The following is a 23,777-nucleotide window of genomic DNA, read 5'->3' as shown; positions in this document are numbered from 1 at the left end:
AAAAAAAAAGATTGATTCAGTCAGTGTGGAAGAACTTGACTGGTCTGCATAAAGCCAAGTCCTAATCTGAACACCTCTGGTGTGACTTTAAATGCAGACCTTGAGCCAAAAACTCATCACCAAACACCTGTGACTTGTACATACATATGGACAAATGTATTGGGACACACCCTTCTTTAGAACAGAAAAAGGCACTTCCAAAAGTTTTGGAAGTGTCTAAAATGATTGTACGCATATGTACAACTCATTGGTGTTTGGAGATGAGATTTTTTGAGTTTTCCCAATACTTTGGGCAATATAGTGTTTGTTTGGTGCGGTAGGGGGCCCAACCACATATTCTTTCACAGGGCCCAAAATTGCTAGCGGCGCCCCTGCACACACACACGCGCGCGCGGATATAATGCTTTATTACCGCATGCGCATGATTGTGCACACAGCTGGAGTTGCAACAGGTATTTTATGGTGACGTCAGCAGGATAGAGCGGCGCGCGGTGGCTACCACTCCGGTCTGGACGCGCGAGAGCTTCTGCTCGAGACCGTGAAGACGCTTCCTGAGCGTCGGTAAGCGATTTTATCTGTCCGTTTGCGATTGTAATGGGATATTTTCGTTTCTCGTAACTTGTCAGGTCAGTTGACGGCTGTGTTGAAGAGTTGTTTGGTCTATCATATCATGCTTTGTCCTCAGCAGGGTCATTCTGACATTCCGGGAGACAAAAGTCAGTTTCGCGTGTGGTTTTATCAGCCGTAGTTTATCGCTGTGATAGAGGTTTAAAATCATGTGTGAATGAGCACACGGAGAGCGAAACAGAGGGCTGCTGAGATTAGTCATCGTATGGAAAGTTCTCTGCCAACGCGTCACTTATTTACATAATTTATTTGCGTTAAAGCGCTCGTGCTAGTTTTTCATAGATCTGTTTGAAAGGAATAGTGAAGTTAGCCACACAAAAAAAGAACATTCTGTCATCGTTTATTCACCTGATGTTGTTCCTGACTTATATGTCTTTCTTTTTTCTGTGGAACAGAGGAGATTTTAGACAGACAGCCACAGTCATTCACTTTTATTGTATGGAAAAAGTTGCAAAGAAAGTAAATGGTGACTGTGACTGTGGCTGTCAGTCACCTAACGTTTCCTTTTGTGTTCCAGGCAGGTTTGGAACAACATTATGTGAGTAAATTATTACATAAATTCGATTTTTGGATGAACTATGCTAGCGTGGTGTCCAGTTATAGTCCTCAATAAACGCATCAATTTTGTTTTATAAAGCATATTTTGTGTGTGTGTGTTTAGAGCTCAAGGCCGATGTGTTCAGCCCATGTAAACACTGAGATTGTCAGTGGGGGAGAGTGAGCTGTCATTCACTAGCTCCACCCCAGCCAAAGGACAACAGTTAACTACTGATAGATTTATTCAGGTGTGTAAAGTATATGTATATTGTTCTAGAAGCTTTAAATTGCACCTCAGGTGCCAGTATCATGCTGTATCATTAATTCATTTTTTTCCATGAAACACTTCAAATACTTTTTTTAAAAGATTTGTTTTATTATTGAATTATTATTATTGTATTGTGCTATTATTATTATTATTATTATTATTATTAGGGCACCTGCTGCACCTTTTTATGATGACCACTCGAAGTGAAGGCTGCCGCATTTGTGGGAATGACCTGCAAGGTAACCAGCGGCGATGGCTGTATGCAGGTCAGAACCGAAAGGGGGCACAACCTCAAACACCGACAGACTTTTCTAGCAAGGGAAGCTTGCCCAGATCGGCACAAAGCAGCCCATGGGGTATGACCTGCAGATAACATGTCTAAGTACATTACATTTGCTATTACTGTATACATTTTTAAATAAAATGGAGAATAGAAAAAAACGCTTATTTCGGCATTATTACTTTTAATTATTGAAGCTATTAAAATGCTGCATAGGTTTTAAATAATGAGTACATTTTAAAAATATTGCATGTTTGATTATAATTATGAATATGTCCTTTATCTTTTATTTCTAGGCAGCACTTTATCACTAAGCTCCTCCCATTCGCTATCGAAGTCTCGTGGCCTGCTCACCCCCACGAAAGGAATCGACCTGCTTTGTGTGCTGACACATATATTAGAGCAGTCTGTACCACGTGGGGACGGTCAGGGGGAGTTTTTATGCGGCAAGTGTGTGTCCGTTTTGGAGCGAGTTTTCAAGTTCGACACCGTCATTGCCAGAGTCCGAGTGCTGTCAAGTGAGAGACTCCAGAAACTCACTCAGGAAAGGGACAAGATCAGGCGATGGGTGCAAAGCATGTACGATCAGCGCCGCATGTCTACTTCAAGGAGAAACGGAAGTTCCAGTGAGGATGAAGGGGACAGGAAGGATTCTGTAGGAGACATCTGATCTGTTTTGCCACATAGACCAGTCTGAAAAATAAAAATGACCTCATAGAGAGTCTTAGCCAATCACTGCACAGCAGAGAGAACGTAATCCAGGTAAGTACTGAATCAATGAACTCATTATAGATTCAGGATAAAAACGGATTGTGTGGAGGTCACGGATGTGTCAGTGAACTCTGTGCTTCCCTCACTTCAGGAATGTGTGACTTTGATCCAGAAGCTGTGTGCTGAGCAGGGGCTGGAATCACAGGACACTGACAAACTCGTCAAAAAACTGGCCAGCGCAGTGACTGATACACGCAGTGAACGCGAGGTGAGGTCTAACTGATGAACAAACTGAGCGGTTTAAATGAAGACTGCTCAGACCTCCGTTGTTCCTAAATTAAGATAATTATTATAATTACTATAGACTAACCCTAAACCGGATCATATAATAAAAAGTGTGCCATTATGTGGGAAGTCGTGGCCTAATGGTTAGGGAGTAACCCAAAAGGTTGCGAGTTCGAGTCTCAGGTCCGGCAGGGATTGTAGGTGGGGGGAGTGAATGTACAGCGCTCTCTTCCACCTTCAATACCACGACTGAGGTGCCCTTGTGCAAGGCACCAAACCCCCAACTGCTCCCCGGGCGCCGCAGCATAAATGGCTGCCCACTGCTCCGAGTGTGTGTTCATGGTGTGTGTGTGTTCACTGCTGTGTGTGTACACTTAGGATGGGATAAATGCAGAGCACTAATTCCTAGTATGGGTCACCATACTTGGCCACATGTCACGTCACTTTCACTTTAGAAGTGAATGAAAGCATAATTTAGTCAATTATTGAAATATGATTTTCCTTTTGACAGCTTCCTATAATAAGTAGTAGTAATAGTATAGTAGTAATAATAATAATAATATATATTTTCAATTATATTTATATATAATATTTTCTATTCATCAAAGCATCTTGGAAAATTTATATATAAGTAAATAAATTACAAATAAACACTACATTTGAAAGTTTGAGGTCAATACGTTTTATTAGCCTATCAGAAGGATTTCTGAAGGAACATCAGCTTTGCCATTAGAGGAATAAATTACATTTTAATATATATTAAAAAAAACAGAAATGGTTTTTAAATTGTAATAATATTTCAAAATATTACTGTTTTACTGTATTTTTCAAAGAAAAAAGTAGCCACGGTGAGCATGCTTCTTTCAAAAACATTTTAAAAAATTTACCAACCCCAAATGTTTGAACAGTAGCATTCTTTATTTCAGTTTCAATTTGTGGGAACAGTAATTTTAAATCGGTTTTACTATATTCTTTAGTTATTTGACCCTTACAAGTAGTACACACAGACTGAGCCTACATTGAAGTTCTGGCTAACACACCCAGTCAGTGTGAGTTTTGTGGGGTAATTAACCTGAGTACAAGAGCAGTTGTGTGTTTGCTTGGTCCAGGTAATGCTGAAAACACATGCACATTATTCCACAGTGCTTATACTTAATTTTTATGTTAATGTTTTAATCAGGTGGTCCTGGAGGCCCAGCTGTCTGAGGTGAGCGAAAAAGAGAAAACTCTGGAGAAACAGCTGCAGGCCATGAGAGACGCTGGCAGAGAGAGAGACAGAGACTTCATCACACTCAACACTGTGCTCCAGTGTAACCAGGATGTTATTAACGTGAGTCAAACAAACAGTGCTCTTATTCAACGGTACACACATACTGTTTACTTCATCACTTGGTTAGTAACTGCTGCTATTATACATGAGTGCTATTCATTGGAGAGTAAATGAGGCATTGAGACCTCTTATACAGAAAACAGGGTTCTCAAAGTGCAGTGGGGTTTAGTTTCCCAATAGTTTGAATGGTTTGCATTATGAAAAACATTGTTAAACAGTAAAAAATTATTCAGCTTGCTAATCTATAATGTGAAGAAAATCAATGTTTTGTATCTTCTAATAGCACCTGCGTGTAGAGCTTGCGGAGAGGGATCGAGCCCAACAGGAGATTATGAAAGAATGGGAAGTGTGGAAAGAGAGAGATTCAGCTCTGACTGCACTGGTGAAGGAGAACAAAGACTATATTTCCCAGCTAAAAGAGGCACTGGAGAGTTCACGCAGAGATGTGCAGGTAGACGTGGCGTTATCGCCCTCTGTCTGATTTGACCTCTTTTGCAAAGTTCAGTTGATTTAGTTAATGTATAATTTCCAGTAGTCAACTATTAACATTTTCCCCATAGGCACTCTCAGACTCACTGATTGGACGGGGATTGGAAGGGGGCGGAGCTGAGGCTGGATTAGTCAATCAGCTGCGAGAGAAAGAAGCTCTGCTGGCAGCGAGCTTCAGAGATAGAGAGGAGCTCAGCGCCACCATGCTGCAGGAGATCTCAAGCCTCTCATCGGCCTTAACTGATGCTGAAAGCATCATACTGGTATGGAAGTTCTAAGCGGCCATGCATTATTTTTTTTTTCCTTCTTGTTTCTCGTTATAACAACTTATTTTCTCGTTATATCGACATAACGAGAGTTGTTTTCTCGTTATAACGACTTATTTTCTCGTTATATCGACATAACGAGAGTTGTTTTCTCGTTATAACGACTTATTTTCTCGTTATATCGACATAACGATAGTTGTTTTCTCATTATAACAACTTAATTTTCTCGGTATCTCGACAAGTTGAACTTTTCTAATGTCAATAGTGTTACAGTGTTCAATTATGATGCTTATTTATGAGAAAAATCTTCATTGTAACGGTTTATTTCTTTTAAAAATTTATATATTGTGCCAGACTAATTTAGGAAACTCTGTTGCACATCCCAGCACACTCATCATGATTGAGCTGCAGTGTGAATGGAACTGCATGAACTGCCTGCATTGACACTCATTCATTAGTGCGTCTCGTGTTACCCAATCAGAGCTCTGCGCGCGCACACGGTCACTTGAGGAACGGTTGCGTTGGAGACAACCAACACTTTTAAACCCAAACACTTTGGAGTTATTCGGATTGTTCCACTGATGGTGAAGTAAAGTAGATAAGTACGTTACCATGACCATGAAGCGGCCGGTCCAGTCCGCTCCCCCGGCTGCGGTTGTGGGATCTAAAGGCTGGAGGGACGCGACTGTCCGCTCGATTCTGCGCGCCGAGGATCTTCTGCGTCAAACTCACGTAGATCAACTGCACTCATCTACACGCTACCGCAGCCACAGCGTCGGGACATTTAACGTTACCCACAGACTTCCTCCGTTAACAGCATACAGTGTGAACAGCAGCGTCGAAAAGGAGCACAATGAGAGTGGCTCGGAAAAGAAAGACGAATTCCGACCTAACTCCACTGGAAGTATGGTAAAGTACCTCAGAAGGTGATATGGTGGCTCATTTATTTAAAACCAAGCAGCAAAATGCCTGTTTGTTATTATAAAACGCACAATTCCGGTCCTGGTTTCTGATTGGTCAATGCAGCGTTGCGTCATCACGAGGTAGTGCGCACCAGTCATTGCAGATCGTTAATTATGAATATGGTTTACATTTCACATTTCTTAATTAAACAACATTTTAATTTAAGTTTGAATGCTTAATATTTTTATATTGAATATTCAATTTATTTCAGCACTAATGTGCTCGAAGCTGCGGTGTATAACTTAATTGTCAATACAATTTTGCTGGAACTTTTTTTCAAAAACACGGAAAAAAAATATTATGAAAAATTATATTCGAATGCTTTCGGGTTCTTTCGCAAAACTGATACGTTTCCTCGAGAAATGTTGCGTTTGTTCGTAAAACGTGCCCCTGAGAAACGCAAAAGTTTTGCAAGCGAACGCAAATTTTTTTGGAAAGCAAGCAAGCAAAAGTTTTGGAATATAATTTTTATGCTGTGATTGACATTAAATTAAAATATATCGATCATTAGCCTCTACACTAGATATTTTATTTGGTATTGAGCGATGAGAAACCCGTTTCAAGTTAACCATTATTAGGCCTACATTTTTAAATATATTAAAATAGAAAGTCATTTTAAGTTGTAATAATATTTTTATAATTTAATTTTACTGTATTTTTGATCAAATAAATGCAGTCTCAGTGAGCATAATATAACTCATTTCAAAAACATTTATGAACATTAATATATGATGATATACCTGAATATGATAAGACTAGAATTAGGACTCAAGTTGCATTTACTGTACATGTTCATTAGAAGTACATTCCATATTCCAACAATATGATAAAACATTGTTTTTCTTTCATAGCTCACTTCTGGAGTCATGAGCAGGCCGTTCCCCCCGCCGGCCCTGCGTGATCAGAGTGCAGTTGTCAGCACCGGTATGACGGGTGAATATATGCGGGGTGTGAGAGAGGTGGAGGGTCACCTGCGCAGACAAGCAGGTAGGGTCACACAGGAGGGCACCAGGGTGGAGCATCAAAGGGAACAACTGGAAAAATTGCTCCGCAGTCTAAGGAAAGCATTGCTGGTCAATCAGCAAAGTGCAGACGGAAGGACATTTCGACCGGCCACCACAGAGACAGTGAGTAGCTACAGTATATACAGTAAAATGACTGGTAGTCTAATTTAAAGTGACCCCATAAGAGGTTAAAGAGATCAAATGTGGACTTACAAAATATATTAAATATCCTTGTTGAAAAATAAAGAGTTCATGGCTTCCACTCTATGTTTTGTCAAGATACTGGATGGAGCTGATGATCTTCTACACAAAGAACAAAGAGGCCTGAATGTGCTAAAACAAGAACTGGAGAGCATGTTGAGAAAGACTTTAACTCAACAACAGGTGAAACATAGGCCTTGTTGGATATATAATATCATGTAGATATATCTAATGCCTATAAAGGAATGTTTTCACACCACTGTTCAGGCCACTCTTTTGACAGTTTAATTTCTAAAATACTATCTAGTCTAAACTATATAATCTGAACTTTAATTTATGTACACTACCATTCAAAAACAAAAAAGTTTCTAAAATACTATCTAGTCTAAACTATATAATCTGAACTTTAATTTATGTACACTACCATTCAAAAACAAAAAAGTTTTTTTATTTGTTTTTAGAATGCAATAAATTGATCAAAAGTGACATGAAAGACATTTATGTTACAAAAGATTTCTATTTTAAATAAATTCTGTTCTTCTGATCTCCATACTTCGTTCTTTTAACCTATTCAGAATCATGGTTTTCATAAAAATATTAAGCTGCAGAACAATTTTCAACACTGATAAGAAATGTTTCTTGAGCACCAAATCAGCATATTAGAATGATTTCTGATGGATCATGTGACATTAAAAATTCAGCTTTGCCATTACAGGAATAAATTACATTTTATAATATAAAAAAATTGAATATAATTATTTTAAATTGTTAAAAATATTTCACAATATTACTGTTTTTACTGTATTTTTGATCAAATAGGTAAGCATAAGAGGCTTCTTTCAAAAACATTAGAAAATCTTTCCGACTACAAACTTTTGAACAAGTTGTGGATGATTCACTAAATATAATTTTGCATTAGCAAATGAACGGTCTCAAGTTGAACTTACATGTTCAGTAGAATTAAACTCTTTCATCAGGACTGAAAAAAAAGCTGTATTCTGTTTTATTTTATTTTATTTTGAGGCTTTGGCTGAGAGCAGTAAGCAGTTGTTGGATTGTGCCTTTGAGAGATCCAGAGTAACAGAGCTGCTTCCCCAGCATGGCTCACTCTCAGCGGGTGTGAAAACATACCCTTCTCCCCTCTTACTGAAACCTGACCCCGCTGGACCGTTCACCCCAGGTACCCCATGCCACTTTTCTCTTAAAGTCTCTCACCCTTCCTTTGTCTCTGTCACCCAAGCTTGCATGCAGACAGTGAACGACCGCTGGTACCTAATCTCACTCTGTCTGTCATTAAGAGTGCAAACAGGCTTTGGATTCTTCATCAACAGTACTACGTGAATCTCAGCAGCTCAGAGAGAACATTTCACAAGTCATGAGTGATGTCATCACAAAGCAAACCGATATGCACCGTTCAGCCAGCGAGGCCCTGCTGAACAAAATCACTGAAACTATCAACCTAGAGGTGTGTGATTATAGTGGAGAGTGGAAGGAATACTAAATTATGATTTGAAGGCCCAGACTGAATTCTGCAGAGTGAAACTGAATGTGACAATATGTGTTAAATGTTGATATTATATACTTTTACACAAAAATATTAAGCAGCACAACTGTTTTCAAATTAATAAGAAATGTTTCTTGAGTGCCAAATCAGCATGTTAGATTGATTTATGAAGGATCGTGTGACACTGAAGACGGCAGTAATGGCTGCTGAAAATTCAGCTTTGTCATCAGAAATTACATTTTAAAATGTATTCAAATAGAAAACACTTATTTTACTGTATTTTTGCTCAAATAAATGCAGCCTTGTTGAGCATAAGAGACTAATAAAAAAAAAAATCATCAGAAAATCCTACAGACCCAAACCTTTGGAACAGTAGTGTATATGCAATGGACAGGGAATAATGATGGACATTGAAAGGCTGTAGGGATTTGCAGAACGTTCTCCAGAGGTACAATAAATATTCAAAAGAGCAGAAATAAATGGAAATGTAAGGAAATACCCAATGTTTTGCTGGCATAATTACAAGCATAATGCATTTGCTCTGCTCCTACTTTGTATTTGAGGAATTAAATGTGATTTTGATCTAAGGTAATGAAATGTTCTGGACTAGTTTACTGTATTCAGGTATATATACCTTTTTCTTCTTCCTCATCAGCAACATCTGACACTGAGCTCAGCTGCCACAAGACAGGCCATTTACCGCAAACAGAGACAGATGCAATGTGCTGGCTACAGTCTTGGCAGAGCTATGGTATGTTTTTATTAATAGACTGTGGTACTAATTTACTACCAAAGTGACTTTCAAGTAGGGCTGCACGATTGTGACAAAAATCCGAATTGTTGATTATTCCCTTGAAATTGTAATTGCGATTATTAATTACGATTATTACACTGAATAATGTTTGTACCATTGTTTGAAGCAATTGCATGCCATATTTTTATATGAAAATAAACAAGCAAAAAAACACTAACTGAAAAACTTTTATTGCTTTTCTACAGTATTTAGCCTCAAATGTCAACTATACATTGGATTGGATACTTCTTTAAATAAAAAAGTAAAAATATGCATGGTATTATAATGTTATACAAATGATTGCGTAATTGTGGCATCCGTAATTGTAAACTGCATTAATTGTGCAGCCCTATTTTCAAGTGCATATATTGAGGTTGTGAAAACTACTTTAACCCTTACCCACATGAACCCACTAAAATTAATCTTAAATTGCTACTAAAAATCCTACATTCTGCATAATGTTACCATTCTTTTCGTGACTTTTTCACTCACTTATTAACGAAGATGTATTCCTTCCTTGCAGGGCCCAGTCTGCAGTGCTGATCTGTTTTGTCGTGAGAGATTGAGCAGGCCTATGACTCAGCTGTATGGGCGGCATTCAAGTGTTGGGCTGCCAGAATCCGATCTCCTAACACAGGTCAGAGCATTGGATGTAATCTAACATTCAAAACATTCCTCTATGATCTGTCAATCATAAAGTGCAATACTTCCTAATCTTTTTTGGGTTACACTTTACTTGAAGGGGTGTGCATAAGACTGACATGACACCTTCATAATCATGACATGGAATATTAAGGTTTTTTATGCATGTTTATGACAACTGTCATTAAGTGTCATTCGCTCAGTTATGTAATTTTTAATGCAAAGATGACATTGTTTGAGATGTCTTTGTTATGGGCTATGGTTAGGGGTAAGGGTAGGGGTAGGGTTAGGTCAAATAATGTCATATTTGCATTAAAAATGACATAACTGAGCGAATGACACTTAATGACAGTTGTCATAAACATGCATAAAACCTCCTTCATATTCATGACATGTGTCATGTCATGATTATGAAGGTGTCATGTCAGTCTTATGCACACCCCTTCAAGTAAAGTGTTACCCTTTTTTGTATATGCAGCAACACTTAGACAATATACATTTAAAAAAAAAACACTATGACAGTATAACTGCTTATAATTTAATTTAAACACTCATGCAAAGCACAAAGAGTACATCATATTTTTAAAATGTAAAGATGCAAGTAAAGATACATAATCTACATATTGTTCAAAAGATTGGGGCCAGTAAGATTGTTTTTTGTTTTTTAAATTAGTCTCTAATATTCACCAAGGCTGTATTCAAAAAACAGTAAAAACTGTAATATTGTGAAATATTATTAACATAACTTTTCTATTTTAATATATTTAAAACAATTTATTTCTGTGATGGCAAAGCTAAATTTGCAGCAGCTATTACTCCAGTCTTCATTCAAACGATCCTTCAGAAATCATTCTATGCTGATTTGCTACTCAAGAAACATTTGTCATCAATGTTGATTATCAGTGCTGAAAACAGTTGTGCTGCTTAATATTTTTGTGAAAACCTTTGTTTCAAGATTATTTGAAGAATAGAAAGTAAAAAACTAAATGTAAATAGAACTTGTAAAAACATAAGTCTTTACTGTCACTTTTGGTCAATTTAATGCATCCTTGTTGAGGAAAAGCAATAATTTCTTTTAAAAAAAACGTACTGATCCCAAACCTTTGAACGGTAGTGTAAGCTGATAGTCTAAATTAAAAACTATAGCTTTGTTTACCACAGTGTGAACTGTTAACACATACATTCCCTTATACTCTCAGGGCAGTACTATGCTCCGGAAACATCTGGAATCCTCAGGGAAAGAGATCACAGAGCTGCAGGTCGCTCATCAGCAGCTGGAGGATGACAAGTATGGAAAGCATGCCGCAGCCAGTGTGGACTCTGCTGTGGTCAGGCTGCGGCGAAGACTTGTACATCCCCAGTCTGTCCGGCCTGCAACCAGTTAAAACTCTACTTACAGAAATTTGAACAAAGATGGTGCTTCACTTTCTAAAAGCAGAAATCTGGGGTATTTCTAAGTTACCTGTGGTGTTTGCAAAATAAGGGTATGGTGATTGTTAGTCATTTGAATAATATTCAGCAAATACACATGCAAAAACGTGTGACGGATGTCTGAATATGTTTAAGATTGTCAACAAACAGAATGACACTCCAGTATTATTCAAATACTAGAGCCACAATAATAATACAGTAATAATCAGATTTTAAGAGTTTTGACTGATGATTTGCCATCTCCACCAAAGACTTATAGTGTGGTACAATTTTGATACACTTCACCACTAAGCAGAGTTGGAGTCATGATCTTGAGACTACATAAACATAGTCTAGATCTTGACTTATGGTCTCAGACAAGACTGCAGTCCATTTCCATTTTACTAAAAGTGATAATTACCTCAACCAATCGCTGACATGTTATCATCATCATTTCAGACAACTCTGAAAAACAGGCTCTGAAAACCAAATATATATACTGTTTTCTCCATTTCACTTCTTTCAAATGAACAGCCTGGTCTTGCTCTTGAAGGTCAGATCTTGTCTCCAACTCTGCCAGTAAAACACAGCAATGTCTCTTTAACACTAAAACACATAAAAACTTAATACATACATATAAATGCTCATATCATATCACACACATATCATTTCTCCAGTGATATGATAGAAGGCAAGATGCCTTGCCGATGATTTGAATTGTGTTGAATGAGTCTTATCTGTGTCTCCAGACTCTTCCTCTCTTTTAGCACTTTCTTCCCCTCTTCCTTTAATCTTTCTCTCTCTTCCTTCACTCTCTTCTCCTCTTCTCTCAGTTTCCTCGTCTTCTCCTCAAACAGCCGCAGCTCCTCCTCAAACTGCTCTTTCTTTCGCCAGTCTGTCTGTCAGTTCAGCATGCTCTTTTTCTCTCTGCTCCAGTTCTTTCTGCTGCACAGCCTCTGTCCCCTTGACCATGCCACACTCCAAACTCTGCTGCGGAGACAGTGATACAGGAAGTGCAATAAGTGTAAATAGCATTAAAGGAATAGTTCACCCAAAAATGAACATTTGCTGAAAATGTACTCATCCTCAGGCCATGTAGATGAGTTTGCTTCTTCATCAGAAACAATTTAGAGAAATTTAGCATCACATCCTCTGCAGTGAATGGGTGCCGTCAGAATGAGAGTTGAAACTGCTGATAAAAACATCACAATAATCCACACAGATCAAAAATAGTTCTAAACAAATGTGTTGGTGGACTTTGATGTGAGAGGACAACAGGAAATTGACTTTTTCACTGAAGGAAGCGTAATATGGATAGTGGATTCATATTTTGGTTAAAACGCCTCAATGATGGATTTGTATCTTACAAACAGGCAGCTTTTCACTTCACAGGTGAAATTGATGGACTGGAGTCATGTGGATTACTTGTGGATTATTGTGATGTTTTTACTTAGCTGTTTGGACTCATTCTGATGGCACCCATTCACAGCAGAGGATCCAATGGTGAGCAAGTGATGCAATGCTAAATTTCTCCAAATCTGTTCCAATGAAGAAACAAACTCAACTACATCTTGGATGGTCTAAGGCTGAGTACATTTTCAGTATAATTCTCCATTTTGGGTGAACTATTCCTTTAAGAGTCTGGAACACGCTTCAAATAAACTCTACTTCATTATATAATACCTACATGTAACTATCACATTCTAGATAAACATGCTGTAAGAAAAACTGCCACACCCACCCTTTTGACATCATGATCACTTGTAAGAGTTGGGGGCGGAGCTTCTCCCTCGAGGAGGAGGAGATTTTGAACCTCAAAGCAGCTGTCTTGGATTATTATTGCAGCCTTCAAAAAAACAGTGATATGTATACATTACACAAACAAATAAACATTTAGATTTATTAAAAGTTAATCAATGGCTCACACCTGCAGACTGTAGAGTATGTGGATTAAGTTGTGAACACCCTCCGCTACCTGGATTGGTAGAGAAAATGCACATATTCCATGTATTATAATCATATACGCTAAACAGACAAAACAGACCTCATTCATGATGCATGAGCAGAATTTCTATATAAAAATTATTAATAATTCTATTATTACATAAATTGTTCCACTGAATTGAATGGGGCAATCTGTATAAAAATGGTTTTACAAACAATTAACATATATATCATTATCTGCTTGTGTTTCAAATATGTAGTAAATTGCTTGCAAATGTGTTTACCTTTAAATAAGTCTGGTGGGCGGGGCTTATAGGGGCTATTGTGAGAGGCCCCACCCCTGTTCCTACCAAAGCACTCCTCCTGCTCCGACTTGCCAAATTTTGTTCATTATCTGGACAGAAAAATGCCGGAGAGTGAAAAATAGTCCTGTAATGTGGTTCCTTTAAACAATAATGAAATTGTTTTCTGTTATACAACAATTTGAGTGTTAGTAATTTGATTACTCACGGCTTGCTCTTTCCTGGCCTAAGTTGTCATGTTTACTTGGTGACCATATGCAAGGAAAAAGCCAAGTCAACAAAGTGATAGCCAGCTTCACCACTGGGGAAAAAAGACTTTGGTGAAGATCAGTACAGCCTGACTGTGTGTTCACAGAGAGAAAGACAGATTCATTACCCTCTTCCTGTGCGTCAGACAGTAATGCGACACCTTGAGGGGTGTTTTCAGGGTGTGGCTGAACGAGAAGGCGGCAGGTAGCCAGACTCCATCTACCAGTCCCTCTACAGATCTTTAACTTCTCCTCAATAACAGAGCACAGCCGCAGGTCCAGAGAAAACAGCATCTCTACACATACACAAGTAATCAGACATAAGGAATGATAAAGTCATGCACAGGTGGATGGAAAGATGGATGGATGTGTACCTTGTAACTTCTGTATCTTTTTGACTTTGAGTTCCCCCTCATTCTTCTTAGTCTGATCATCAGGAAGGCTGAAACAAATGCAAATATACACTGTTTAAAGATTTAGAGTGGATAAGATTTATTAATGTTTTTGAAAGAAGTCTCTTATACTGCATTTATTTGATCAAAAATACAGTAAAAACAGTAATATTGTGAAATAGTATTATCATTTTCTATTCTAATGTATTTATTTCTGTGATGCAAAGCTGAATTTTCAGTTTGAGTGTTAGTAATTTGATTACTCACGGCTTGCTCTTTCCTGGCCTAAGTTGTCATGTTTACTTGGTGACCATATGCAAGGAAAAAGCCAAGTCAACAAAGTGATAGCCAGCTTCACCACTGGGGAAAAAAAGACTTTGGTGAAGATCAGTACAGCCTGACTGTGTGTTCACAGAGAGAAAGACAGATTCATTACCCTCTTCCTGTGCGTCAGACAGTAATGCGACACCTTGAGGGGTGTTTTCAGGGTGTGGCTGAACGAGAAGGCGGCAGGTAGCCAGACTCCATCTACCAGTCCCTCTACAGATCTTTAACTTCTCCTCAATAACAGAGCACAGCCGCAGGTCCAGAGAAAACAGCATCTCTACACATACACAAGTAATCAGACATAAGGAATGATAAAGTCATGCACAGGTGGATGGAAAGATGGATGGATGTGTACCTTGTAACTTCTGTATCTTTTTGACTTTGAGTTCCCCCTCATTCTTCTTAGTCTGATCATCAGGAAGGCTGAAACAAATGCAAATATACACTGTTTAAAGATTTAGAGTGGATAAGATTTATTAATGTTTTTGAAAGAAGTCTCTTATACTGCATTTATTTGATCAAAAATACAGTAAAAACAGTAATATTGTGAAATAGTATTATCATTTTCTATTCTAATGTATTTATTTCTGTGATGCAAAGCTGAATTTTCAGCATCATTACTCCAGTCTTCAGTGTCACACGATCCTTCAGAAATCTCAAGAAACATTTCTTATTATTATCAATGCTGAAATCAGTTGTGCTGCTTAATATTTTTGTGGAAACTGACTATTTTTTAAGGGATTCTTTGATAAATAGAAAGTTCAAAAGAACAGCATTTATTTGAAATTCAAATCTTTTCTAACATTATAAATTACAAATGTTGATCAATTTATGTATCCTTGTGTGTTAACGTGTCCATGCTAATATAAGTATTAATTTCTTGTAAAAAAAAAATGTATAAATAAAAAAGCTTACTGACCCAAACTTTTGAATGGTAGTGTACAGACTTCAAAAATGTCATTCAAGACAAATTAAAACTCTCTCTAGGTCTAACGCACCTATCAGCAGCCTGTCTCAGCAGTGTCATCCATGTGTTGCGTTCCTCACGAGTTTGTGTGTGTATCTCGTACATCTCAGGCCCTACAGAGCAATCACCACTGATCAGAAATAATCCTCTCTCCTGATTGGCTATTTCCCTCACAATGAGCCTTCGCAAGGGCATCACAGACGGCTTCTGCTCCTGAAGACACAATGTATTTAAAAGTGAATTCATATTTTGATTTCTTAAAGGGATAGTTCACCCAAAAATAAAAATTCTGTCATTAATTACTCACCCTCATGTCGTTTCAAACCTGTAAGACCTTCGTTCATCTTTGGAACACAAATTAAGATATTTTTGATGCACTCTGACAGCTCTCTGACCCTACTATTAAGTTATTTTATTTATGTTTTTTCTTTTTCTTTTGCGCACAAAAAGTATTCTCGTAGCTTCGTAATATTACGGTTGAACCCCTGATGTCACATGGATTATTTTACCGATCTCCTTGCTACGTTTCTGGACGTTGATCGTGGTAGTAACATTGCTGTCTATGGAAGGGTCAGAGAGCTGTCAGAATGCATCAAAAATATCTTAATTTGTGTTCCGAAGATGAATGGAGGTCTTACAGGTTTGGAACGACATGAGGGTGAGTAATTAATGACAGAATTTTCATTTTTGGGTGAACTAACCCTTTAAGTGCACAAACACTTGCTTAGGGACAGAAAAATACAATATAATGTATATATTATGTATACATATTTCTGTACCAGTGCAGCAAAGACAAACTTCTGCTCTTTCTCCTGAAGGAAAGCCAAAACATCTGTGAGGAGCAGCGCAAAAACATCTGTAAAAGAGAGAAAGAGGCACTGGGAACGGAATTAAATAATACATTAGTGGAAAAAAAATAGAAACACACATGGCAGTAGGACCTCTCAGTCTGCCAGAGGTGGTCCTACAAGTCAGCGCTGAAGAGTGTGTGAGAGTTCGGTGTGTTTTCTGCAGGTCTTGCTTGCCGAAGATCTCGCCGTTCTTCAGGCGAGTGCAACTCTTGTTGTCTAGGCGACTTATGATATCTTGGAGTTTCTTTGCACACTGGTAATCTCCCACACATCGCTCCACCTCCTCTATCAATCCCCGAAGACCCTCCAGTGCCACTGCAATATCATAGCGCTCAGCACTGCCATCTACAGGAGTGACAGCACAGCACAGCACAAGAGTGATCAATCAGATCTCTCCGAATAATTATGAAATATCATGTATCAGTTTGCACTCATTTTTAATAGTGCAAATTCATATGTATATTTTACTTCCATTATATTTTTACTTTCTTTACAGGAAAGATCAGTTAAATATGAATACCAATTATATTTAAACTTAAATTGTACATAGTATCATCAGTGTGTTGAAGGAGTCAACAATAATAATAATAATCTGTTCATTATATAAATTATGTGAATATGGATGATCAGTTAAATATGAATAAAAATTACATTTAAATTAAAATATCATATAGTAACTGACATTTACAATAATATACATTATATTAATTTTAAAAGTAATATTTATTCATATTTAACTGATCATTAATTGCAATTTACCAGCTTCTACAAAGATGTATTTACCATCAGTGTGTTGAAGGAGTCTCTCTACCAGAACAGGGTACTTTGTGATTCTCTGAGTAACAAGCAACAGGAATTCAGGGATTTCACGGCGTTTGATGACAGAGTTGTTACTCTGCTGCTGTAGAAGCAACAAATATGGTCATCATCAGAAATCTGTTTTGTATGAGTGTTTTTGTGTGTGCTTAATCAACTTACTCTGAGAAATAACTGTAGTTTCCTGTTGCTCTGTAGTAGTTGCTTATACATTTTCAGTGCTTCTGGATGCTGACTGCAGAAATCACCGTACAGCTCTATCATCTGAGAAGCATTTCGGCCTGCAAACTACATAAGCAAATGCTAAATGAACCTAAGAGCTAAACTTGTTCATCCACAATATGTAAATTGATCAATTTCAAGTCTTCAAATGTTTGGGTTCTCCCTTGCCTGCTGACACAGAATATCACCAATTTGTCGTATGATGTAGTTCTTGTGCATTCCTGGGTGAACAGACGTCCGCTGTCTGTTCTCCATGTCTATAAGAAAGTTTTTATGCAAAGCTAAGAGCTCATCCAGCCTGGGGAACATCTGAGCAATCACGTCCTGCTCCAGCTGCACGTCCTCCAACAGTCCCCGCCTCAAAACATCAGCCATAACAGAGAGAGTCTGGACATGGTGAAATTCTGTCTGCATCAGCTCTGCAACAAACACGTCACTAACAAATCAAATTAGGCTTAACTAAAGCATCCAAACTTCTGATATCCAAACATATCAATCCAAAACAGGCTTTGCAGTCATAATTACTGACCATAGATGATCTCCTGTCTCTTGATCACCTTTTTGTCCAGTGTCCTACTAAATTCATTGTCCACGACAGCGCTCCAAGATTCAGCCGAGTAGTCAAATGATATGTGAGCTGAAGAATCAGTAGAATCTGGCAAAGATATGAAAAAGTGTTTGGAAAGACTACAGTTTGGCCAAAAATCATGTTATTTGACATGAATGACAGCAAACGTCACTGGTTCCAATCATCACTGACATCAAACCTGGCTTCAGAATTAAAATAATAAATAAAATAAAAATCACACACAAGTCGTACTTGCTTTTTTGTTATTTTTAGAGATCAACAGCAGGGTTATAATAGTTAACTAAAGCTAAAACCATAAAAATATTTTCATTACTTAAAATAAATATTACCAGAAATAAAAAAAATCTAAAAAACTAAAATACATTTAATAAATGTAATATACAGTATATAATACAAAACACACATTTAATATATTATTTATTAGGGTTGCAAAAAGGTGGAAAATTGGGAAACATTCCAGAAATTTTGGAAACTTTCCAGGATTTTTTTTTTTTTGGAATATTCCGGGGATTTTTGGTCAAGTTTCCGGAAACTTACCGGAAATGTTTCACCCCTTTACAACCCTATTATTTATACATTTAGAATATTTATAAATTATAGTATTCACTTAATGTATTAATATAAATTATAAATTTGATTTCAGCTAGTTTTATTTCAGATACTTTCAGCAAGTTAAAATTGATACAAAATTAATAAAAACAATATAGACGTATTTAAAAACAAATTAAAATAACAAAAACACAGCAAAATAAACTAAAACTAATTAAAAATATAAAAACTAATTAAAAAAATTTGTAAAAACTATAATAGCATCTCAATGATACTCAATAGCCCCAGTTCCCATTTCATTTTATTGCATGGAAAAAAATCGGGCAGGAAATTCTGCACCTTTTGATTTCCACAGAAGTAAGGAGGTCATACAGGTTTGGAATAACTGGGTGAACTCACTGGAGGTGGGGCTTCCAGAAGAACGACCAATAAAAGACTTGCTTTTGCGTAGAGTGAAATCATGGCCACACCCCTCACTGTTACTCCGCTTTCTGATACAGAAACATACAAAGCATCTCAAAATGTAAACAGTGACAAAGACAAATTAAGCTTATGGAAGACATAAACAGACCTGTGTGACGTGGTGTCATTGACCAGAGACAGAGATGGAGAACTATGACTTGACGAGTCTGTTAATGAAATATATATCATCACATGAGATCTACATGACATGGTTGGTTATAATTTCATTTCAGAGTAACACGATTGTCTCTCTCACATAGTAATATTGAAGAGTCAGCGCTTTTCAGAAGTGCCTGGTGAGGATTCTGGGTTATGGAAATAGATGCAATCACGTAACATAGTTTCAAGCACACTTGTAAGTGAAGTGTCATTTTTAACACACAAATTCTCACCTTTACACACAGAGGTGCAGAGTCACAGCAGGTCTTATGAATGATCATGGAGCAGTCTGGACAGGAAGTGACATCATAAAGCCAGTATAGACTTTTGGTACAACAAATATTTTTGCATAAATGTAAAAGTATATATATCTGTACAAGAGACACACACTTACATGTGCACTGCAGCGGTTCATCACTGTCAGCTCCCTCACAGACTACACAAGCTGCTTTAACAGGCTGCTGCGGTAGGCAGAGCTGGTGCAAAGCTGAGGAAACCTCTGCATTTACCTGTAAGCACATACTACAGCATGTTTTCTCAGGAAATTCATATAATGTTCCTAATTACAGATATCACCAGGCCAGCTATCCAATGCGTTGTGATTGGCCGAATACCTCAAGCGTGTGACGTAAATGTTACACCCCTTACCACATTGTGATGCCTAGTCCCGGCTGGAGCAACGAGACAAAAAAACCCCATTATAAACGAGGCATTTGTTGCATCCAGTGGGGACATAATTACGGATTATAATGACTTATACTGTCTTTTTACACGTTGCGTTGCATCGCGCTGCGTAAACATAAAACCATGTCTGCATTTGTGATCGGAGAAATGACAAACAACAAGCGCTACTCTACACTGCTCGCATTTGAATCATCCTTAAAATTATTTTTAAGGATTTTAAGGCAAATCCTTAAAATGAAAACGTACTTACAGTCTGTGAGTCAGAACAGCCGGCATTGTAGTCTACTCTTTCAGGATCAGGAAAAAGTCCTCCATAAAATGTGCTGCACACATCTGAATATTTGGGTTAAACTGTTCTGGAACAGTGTTGTAAATACAACTTAACCACTGATTTCTAGTCGTGTCCTTTTTTGGAAGACCAAACAAGTAGTTTCACTTTCACAACAAAACACAGCATCACACACGGCGGCCTAGAGTGAGCGGCGGTGGGCAGGCTTGCGACAACCACATGTGGTGACCCCGGGCTGGACTCCACTTCGTCCACGGTGAAAGCCGATCCGGCGATCCACAGCACGAAGTTGATGAATTTTTTTTTTAACATTGTAAATACATGTTGTATTTAAATAGAAATACTGAAAATAAATATTGAATAAAACACACATATTGAAAAAATATATTGAAAAAAATGAAAATATATTTTGTTTAAACCTTCAATTTGTACAAAGTGCTATATATTCTTCATAGACAATAAAAACATTTTCTATATATTTTATATACACTTCATTCTATTTTATCTATTTTTTGTTTCTTATATATCATTTATTCATTTAAAAAAAACACAAATGCCAAATTATACATATGTAATCTTTCCCCTAAAATTTTCTGATGTGGTCATTGTTGCATATAAAATTCATTAAAAACAAATCAAAAGTTTTATTTCAAGACTTACATTTAACTTTAGTCTGGTGCACAGTACAGAAAGTCTCTTTTACCATCTTTCTCTCACCTTGTTTTTTATTTTGGTGTTGACCATCCGGCTCCTGAGAAAGCTTAATGTTCGACTCACTTTATATTTCTCTGTCTCACTTTTGGATGTAGGGATGAATTTCTCTTTCTCTTCTTCCTCTGACTTGTTACACCACATACTAGGAATTTGGAAATAAATAGTGAAACACAGTTAAGCATCTAAAATAAGTATATAAGAAATAATGTTATGCACAAATGACTGTATGTGTATGGGTGTGTGAGATCAAATACTGTCTGATCCCTGTGGATGTTTCTTCATTGCTGAAGGGAAACGGCCCTAGAAAATTAAAAAATTAAAAACGTCCATGCAAACTAGTATACTTTATTTTGCACGTCTCAATCTGTTTTGAACACACTAATGCAGATACACATAGGAATAAAGACAGTCAAACACACCGTCCTGTGGACTATAGATGGGTAATTTGTCTTGGACTGGAGAGTCTTGTTCAGATGCTGTAGAGTCTGATTCAAACTCAAAAGAGTCAAATGATTCCTCCTGAGGATAAATTGACTAATGAAAAAAGAGGATTTTTCTTGTTACATATGGCATGACAAATCTTGCATGCATAATGATTCTAGAAACTACACATTCAAAAAAAGCCTTTATGAATACATTTTTACCTCACCTGATCCTCACCAGCATGCAGAGTGTTGATGCTGTTCGTTATGGTAACGCTGGAGTCAGTGGGCGAACTGGATGTTGAATCAGTATGAGTTGTGAGTCCATCAACTAAAACACAAGCATGAATTTTGAAATCAAGATACAAAATTTCAACAGTTATAAAGGTTTAGGCAGAGTCCGAATTTTTAAATACACTTTCTGTATATCTATTGGTCGATCAGCTGTAGGAAATGTCAAGAACATTCTTCATTATTAGTCTAGCCATTTCATTTTCCCTTCTAAAAATAATAAGGGGAGAACCCTTCAACTTTATTAAAAAAGTTATTTATTGGGAGTCTTATGAATGGTTCAAAAGTTAACTAGCAGGTACAATACTCTTTTGACTGAACTTTTTTGTCTTTTCAGTCGACATAAAGCATATATTTTAAACATGTGTACTTTTGAATGCACATTTACAATACGATTAAAGAAGCCATTAAATATTTTGTTATACTGATGTAAACACCTCCAATCTCATCATAACTTTGTAAAGATATACATTTACCAGAGTCGTCAGATGATAAAAGTTCCTCATCTTCATCCTGACTGGAATTATTAAACCATACCTTTAAAAAAGCAGGACTAAAAATGAGAAATTAAACACTAGAGTTCAAATTTCACAACAACAGTAAAACTATCCAACGACACTTCCGACTAGTGTTAGTGTTAGCGAAGATATTTTATTGAGTAAGCAGCAAGATGGAGTTAACAGTTGCTACAGTGTTAAATTTTCCTTGACAATATTTCGGCAATCAACTCGCGTGTCCCAAATGTTCTTTCAGCTGTTTAGAATCATATACCGACGCCCGAATCGTGAATGAATCAGTTGAATCATATGAAGTCGGTTCTTTTTCATGAATTGATCTCAAATTGGTTCACTCAAGCTCTGAATCGTTTGGAGCGGTTTCTCAATGAACGGTTCGCGATTCATCTGAATCATTTTGAAGTTCACTCGAGTGTACGCTCGAACTTATATTAGAAACACACTTAGTGTATATATTTTGGTTAACTAACTGTTCATTTTTGTGAGAAATGTCAAGAACATTCTTCATTAGTTTAGTCATTTAATTCTTTCGTTCTAAAACCAAAATAAAAAAGGTTCATGATTCTATCTGGATTATCCACTAATGCTGAATTCACTAATGCTGAATCGTCTTGAGCGGTTTGTTATCATTTTTTCCCTGTGTAGTTAGTGTAACTAGCTAATTTCTCTAAAGACGATCAGTCATCTAACATATCCAATTTTCAGTAGAGTACTAGTAGTTTTGGTAGTTAGGCTAAATATTTCAGTCTGTCACAGCCACTTACATTGTGAAGCAGAGAGTATGGAGATCCTTAATAAGGGGTGGATAAAAATGGGAGAGAAAAAAGGAGAAAGTTTATAGAGCTGCCATCATACATTCATCAGATACTTGAACTAGATAATATACAGTCAGCCTTGTGAATGTAATTTTCATAATCATAGGAGAAACATTAACCTGAGAATGAAAACAGAGTGTTGCTTTCAGCTCTTCTGTCTGTATCCACTCTCAGACCTTTGATCTGAGATTGTATAAAACACATACAGACAAAAAAAAATAAAAAATCTTTATTATCTTGCTTCTTCTTCAAAGCAAATTCAGTACTAAACTTATAGTAATATCTGTGTGACCTTTAACCTCTATTATCTGACCTTGTTTAGTAGAGCAGAATCCTTCACACACTCTCGCAGCAGTAATATGGATGACTGGAAGGTTTGTGTAGTAGGACAGGACTCGGATACACACACAGACAGAGACATCATCCCAGAGGCGTGGCTAAACCTGAGGAGGTGGGATTTACCTGCCCACACCTGTGACACGCCTGCCAGGGGCGTGGATAATGGATTAGGAGGGCTGATAGAGAAAGTGTGAAAAGAAGAAAAATTAAGTTTTTTTGTGTTGCTTGTGAAATATATATTAAGTCTCTGGAATCCATTCAGTAGCTTTGTGTGAGAAACATTTAGTTCCAAATTAGTGAATAATGACATTTCTGGCTTTTTGTCACACATAGTTATCATTTGGCTTTAAAAAAACATATATTAAAGGGGTCATATGATGCTTTTTTTAAAGATCATTATTTTGTGTATTTGGTGTAACAGAATATGTTGACATGCTTTAATGTTCAAAAAACACATTATTTTTCAAATACTGTACATTATTGTAGGTCCTCTATGCCCCGCCTCTCTCAAACGCTTAGTTTTCAACAAAGTCCCTCCTTCCGACAAACGCAGTGGCCAGCTGACCCAGT

At 37.2% G+C, this 23,777-nt stretch overlaps 3 protein-coding genes across 3 annotated transcripts in view; 1 reads left to right on the top strand and 2 right to left on the bottom strand.

Moving 5' to 3' along the window:
- Positions 1–5,462, bottom strand: part of LOC107582269 (putative pre-mRNA-splicing factor ATP-dependent RNA helicase DHX16) — a 21,027-nt gene extending 15,565 nt beyond the window's left edge. The window contains 1 exon segment of the mRNA XM_016268038.1: positions 5,405–5,462. Within this exon segment, the coding sequence (XP_016123524.1) occupies positions 5,405–5,413 (9 nt within the window). The 5' untranslated portion in view covers positions 5,414–5,462.
- A 184-nt stretch (positions 5,463–5,646) lies between these two features.
- LOC107582268 (coiled-coil domain-containing protein 105-like) lies at positions 5,647–11,285 on the top strand. Its single transcript, XM_016268037.1, has 8 exons — positions 5,647–5,697; positions 6,608–6,883; positions 7,040–7,144; positions 7,985–8,141; positions 8,260–8,426; positions 9,121–9,216; positions 9,782–9,895; positions 11,100–11,285. Exons 1-8 carry the CDS (start codon positions 5,647–5,649, stop codon positions 11,283–11,285), a joined length of 1,152 nt encoding a protein of 383 aa, XP_016123523.1.
- Positions 11,286–11,826: 541 nt separating this feature from the next.
- LOC107582230 (rho guanine nucleotide exchange factor 28) lies at positions 11,827–23,252 on the bottom strand. The gene is made up of 27 exons (XM_016267989.1): positions 23,182–23,252; positions 22,988–23,051; positions 22,818–22,843; positions 22,015–22,075; positions 21,475–21,578; positions 21,245–21,344; positions 21,080–21,125; positions 20,829–20,967; positions 19,533–19,647; positions 19,372–19,427; positions 19,236–19,284; positions 19,089–19,146; positions 18,917–19,008; positions 17,909–18,034; positions 17,548–17,798; positions 17,320–17,445; positions 17,125–17,242; positions 16,432–16,686; positions 16,270–16,346; positions 15,522–15,703; positions 14,879–14,946; positions 14,633–14,800; positions 14,464–14,556; positions 13,539–13,648; positions 13,238–13,285; positions 13,052–13,156; positions 11,827–12,300 (listed from the first exon to the last, which is right to left on the bottom strand). Exons 8-27 carry the CDS (start codon positions 20,964–20,966, stop codon positions 12,181–12,183), a joined length of 2,355 nt encoding a protein of 784 aa, XP_016123475.1. The 5' UTR covers position 20,967; positions 21,080–21,125; positions 21,245–21,344; positions 21,475–21,578; positions 22,015–22,075; positions 22,818–22,843; positions 22,988–23,051; positions 23,182–23,252; the 3' UTR covers positions 11,827–12,180.
- Between the last annotated feature and the right edge of the window lie 525 nt (positions 23,253–23,777).

Source organism: Sinocyclocheilus grahami, unplaced genomic scaffold (assembly GCF_001515645.1).
Source record: "Sinocyclocheilus grahami isolate Dianchi unplaced genomic scaffold, SAMN03320097.WGS_v1.1 scaffold42.1, whole genome shotgun sequence".
Lineage (NCBI taxonomy): Eukaryota > Metazoa > Chordata > Actinopteri > Cypriniformes > Cyprinidae > Sinocyclocheilus > Sinocyclocheilus grahami.
The sequence above is the reverse complement of the archived record's forward strand: the minus strand, read 5'-3'. Positions and strand labels throughout refer to the sequence as shown.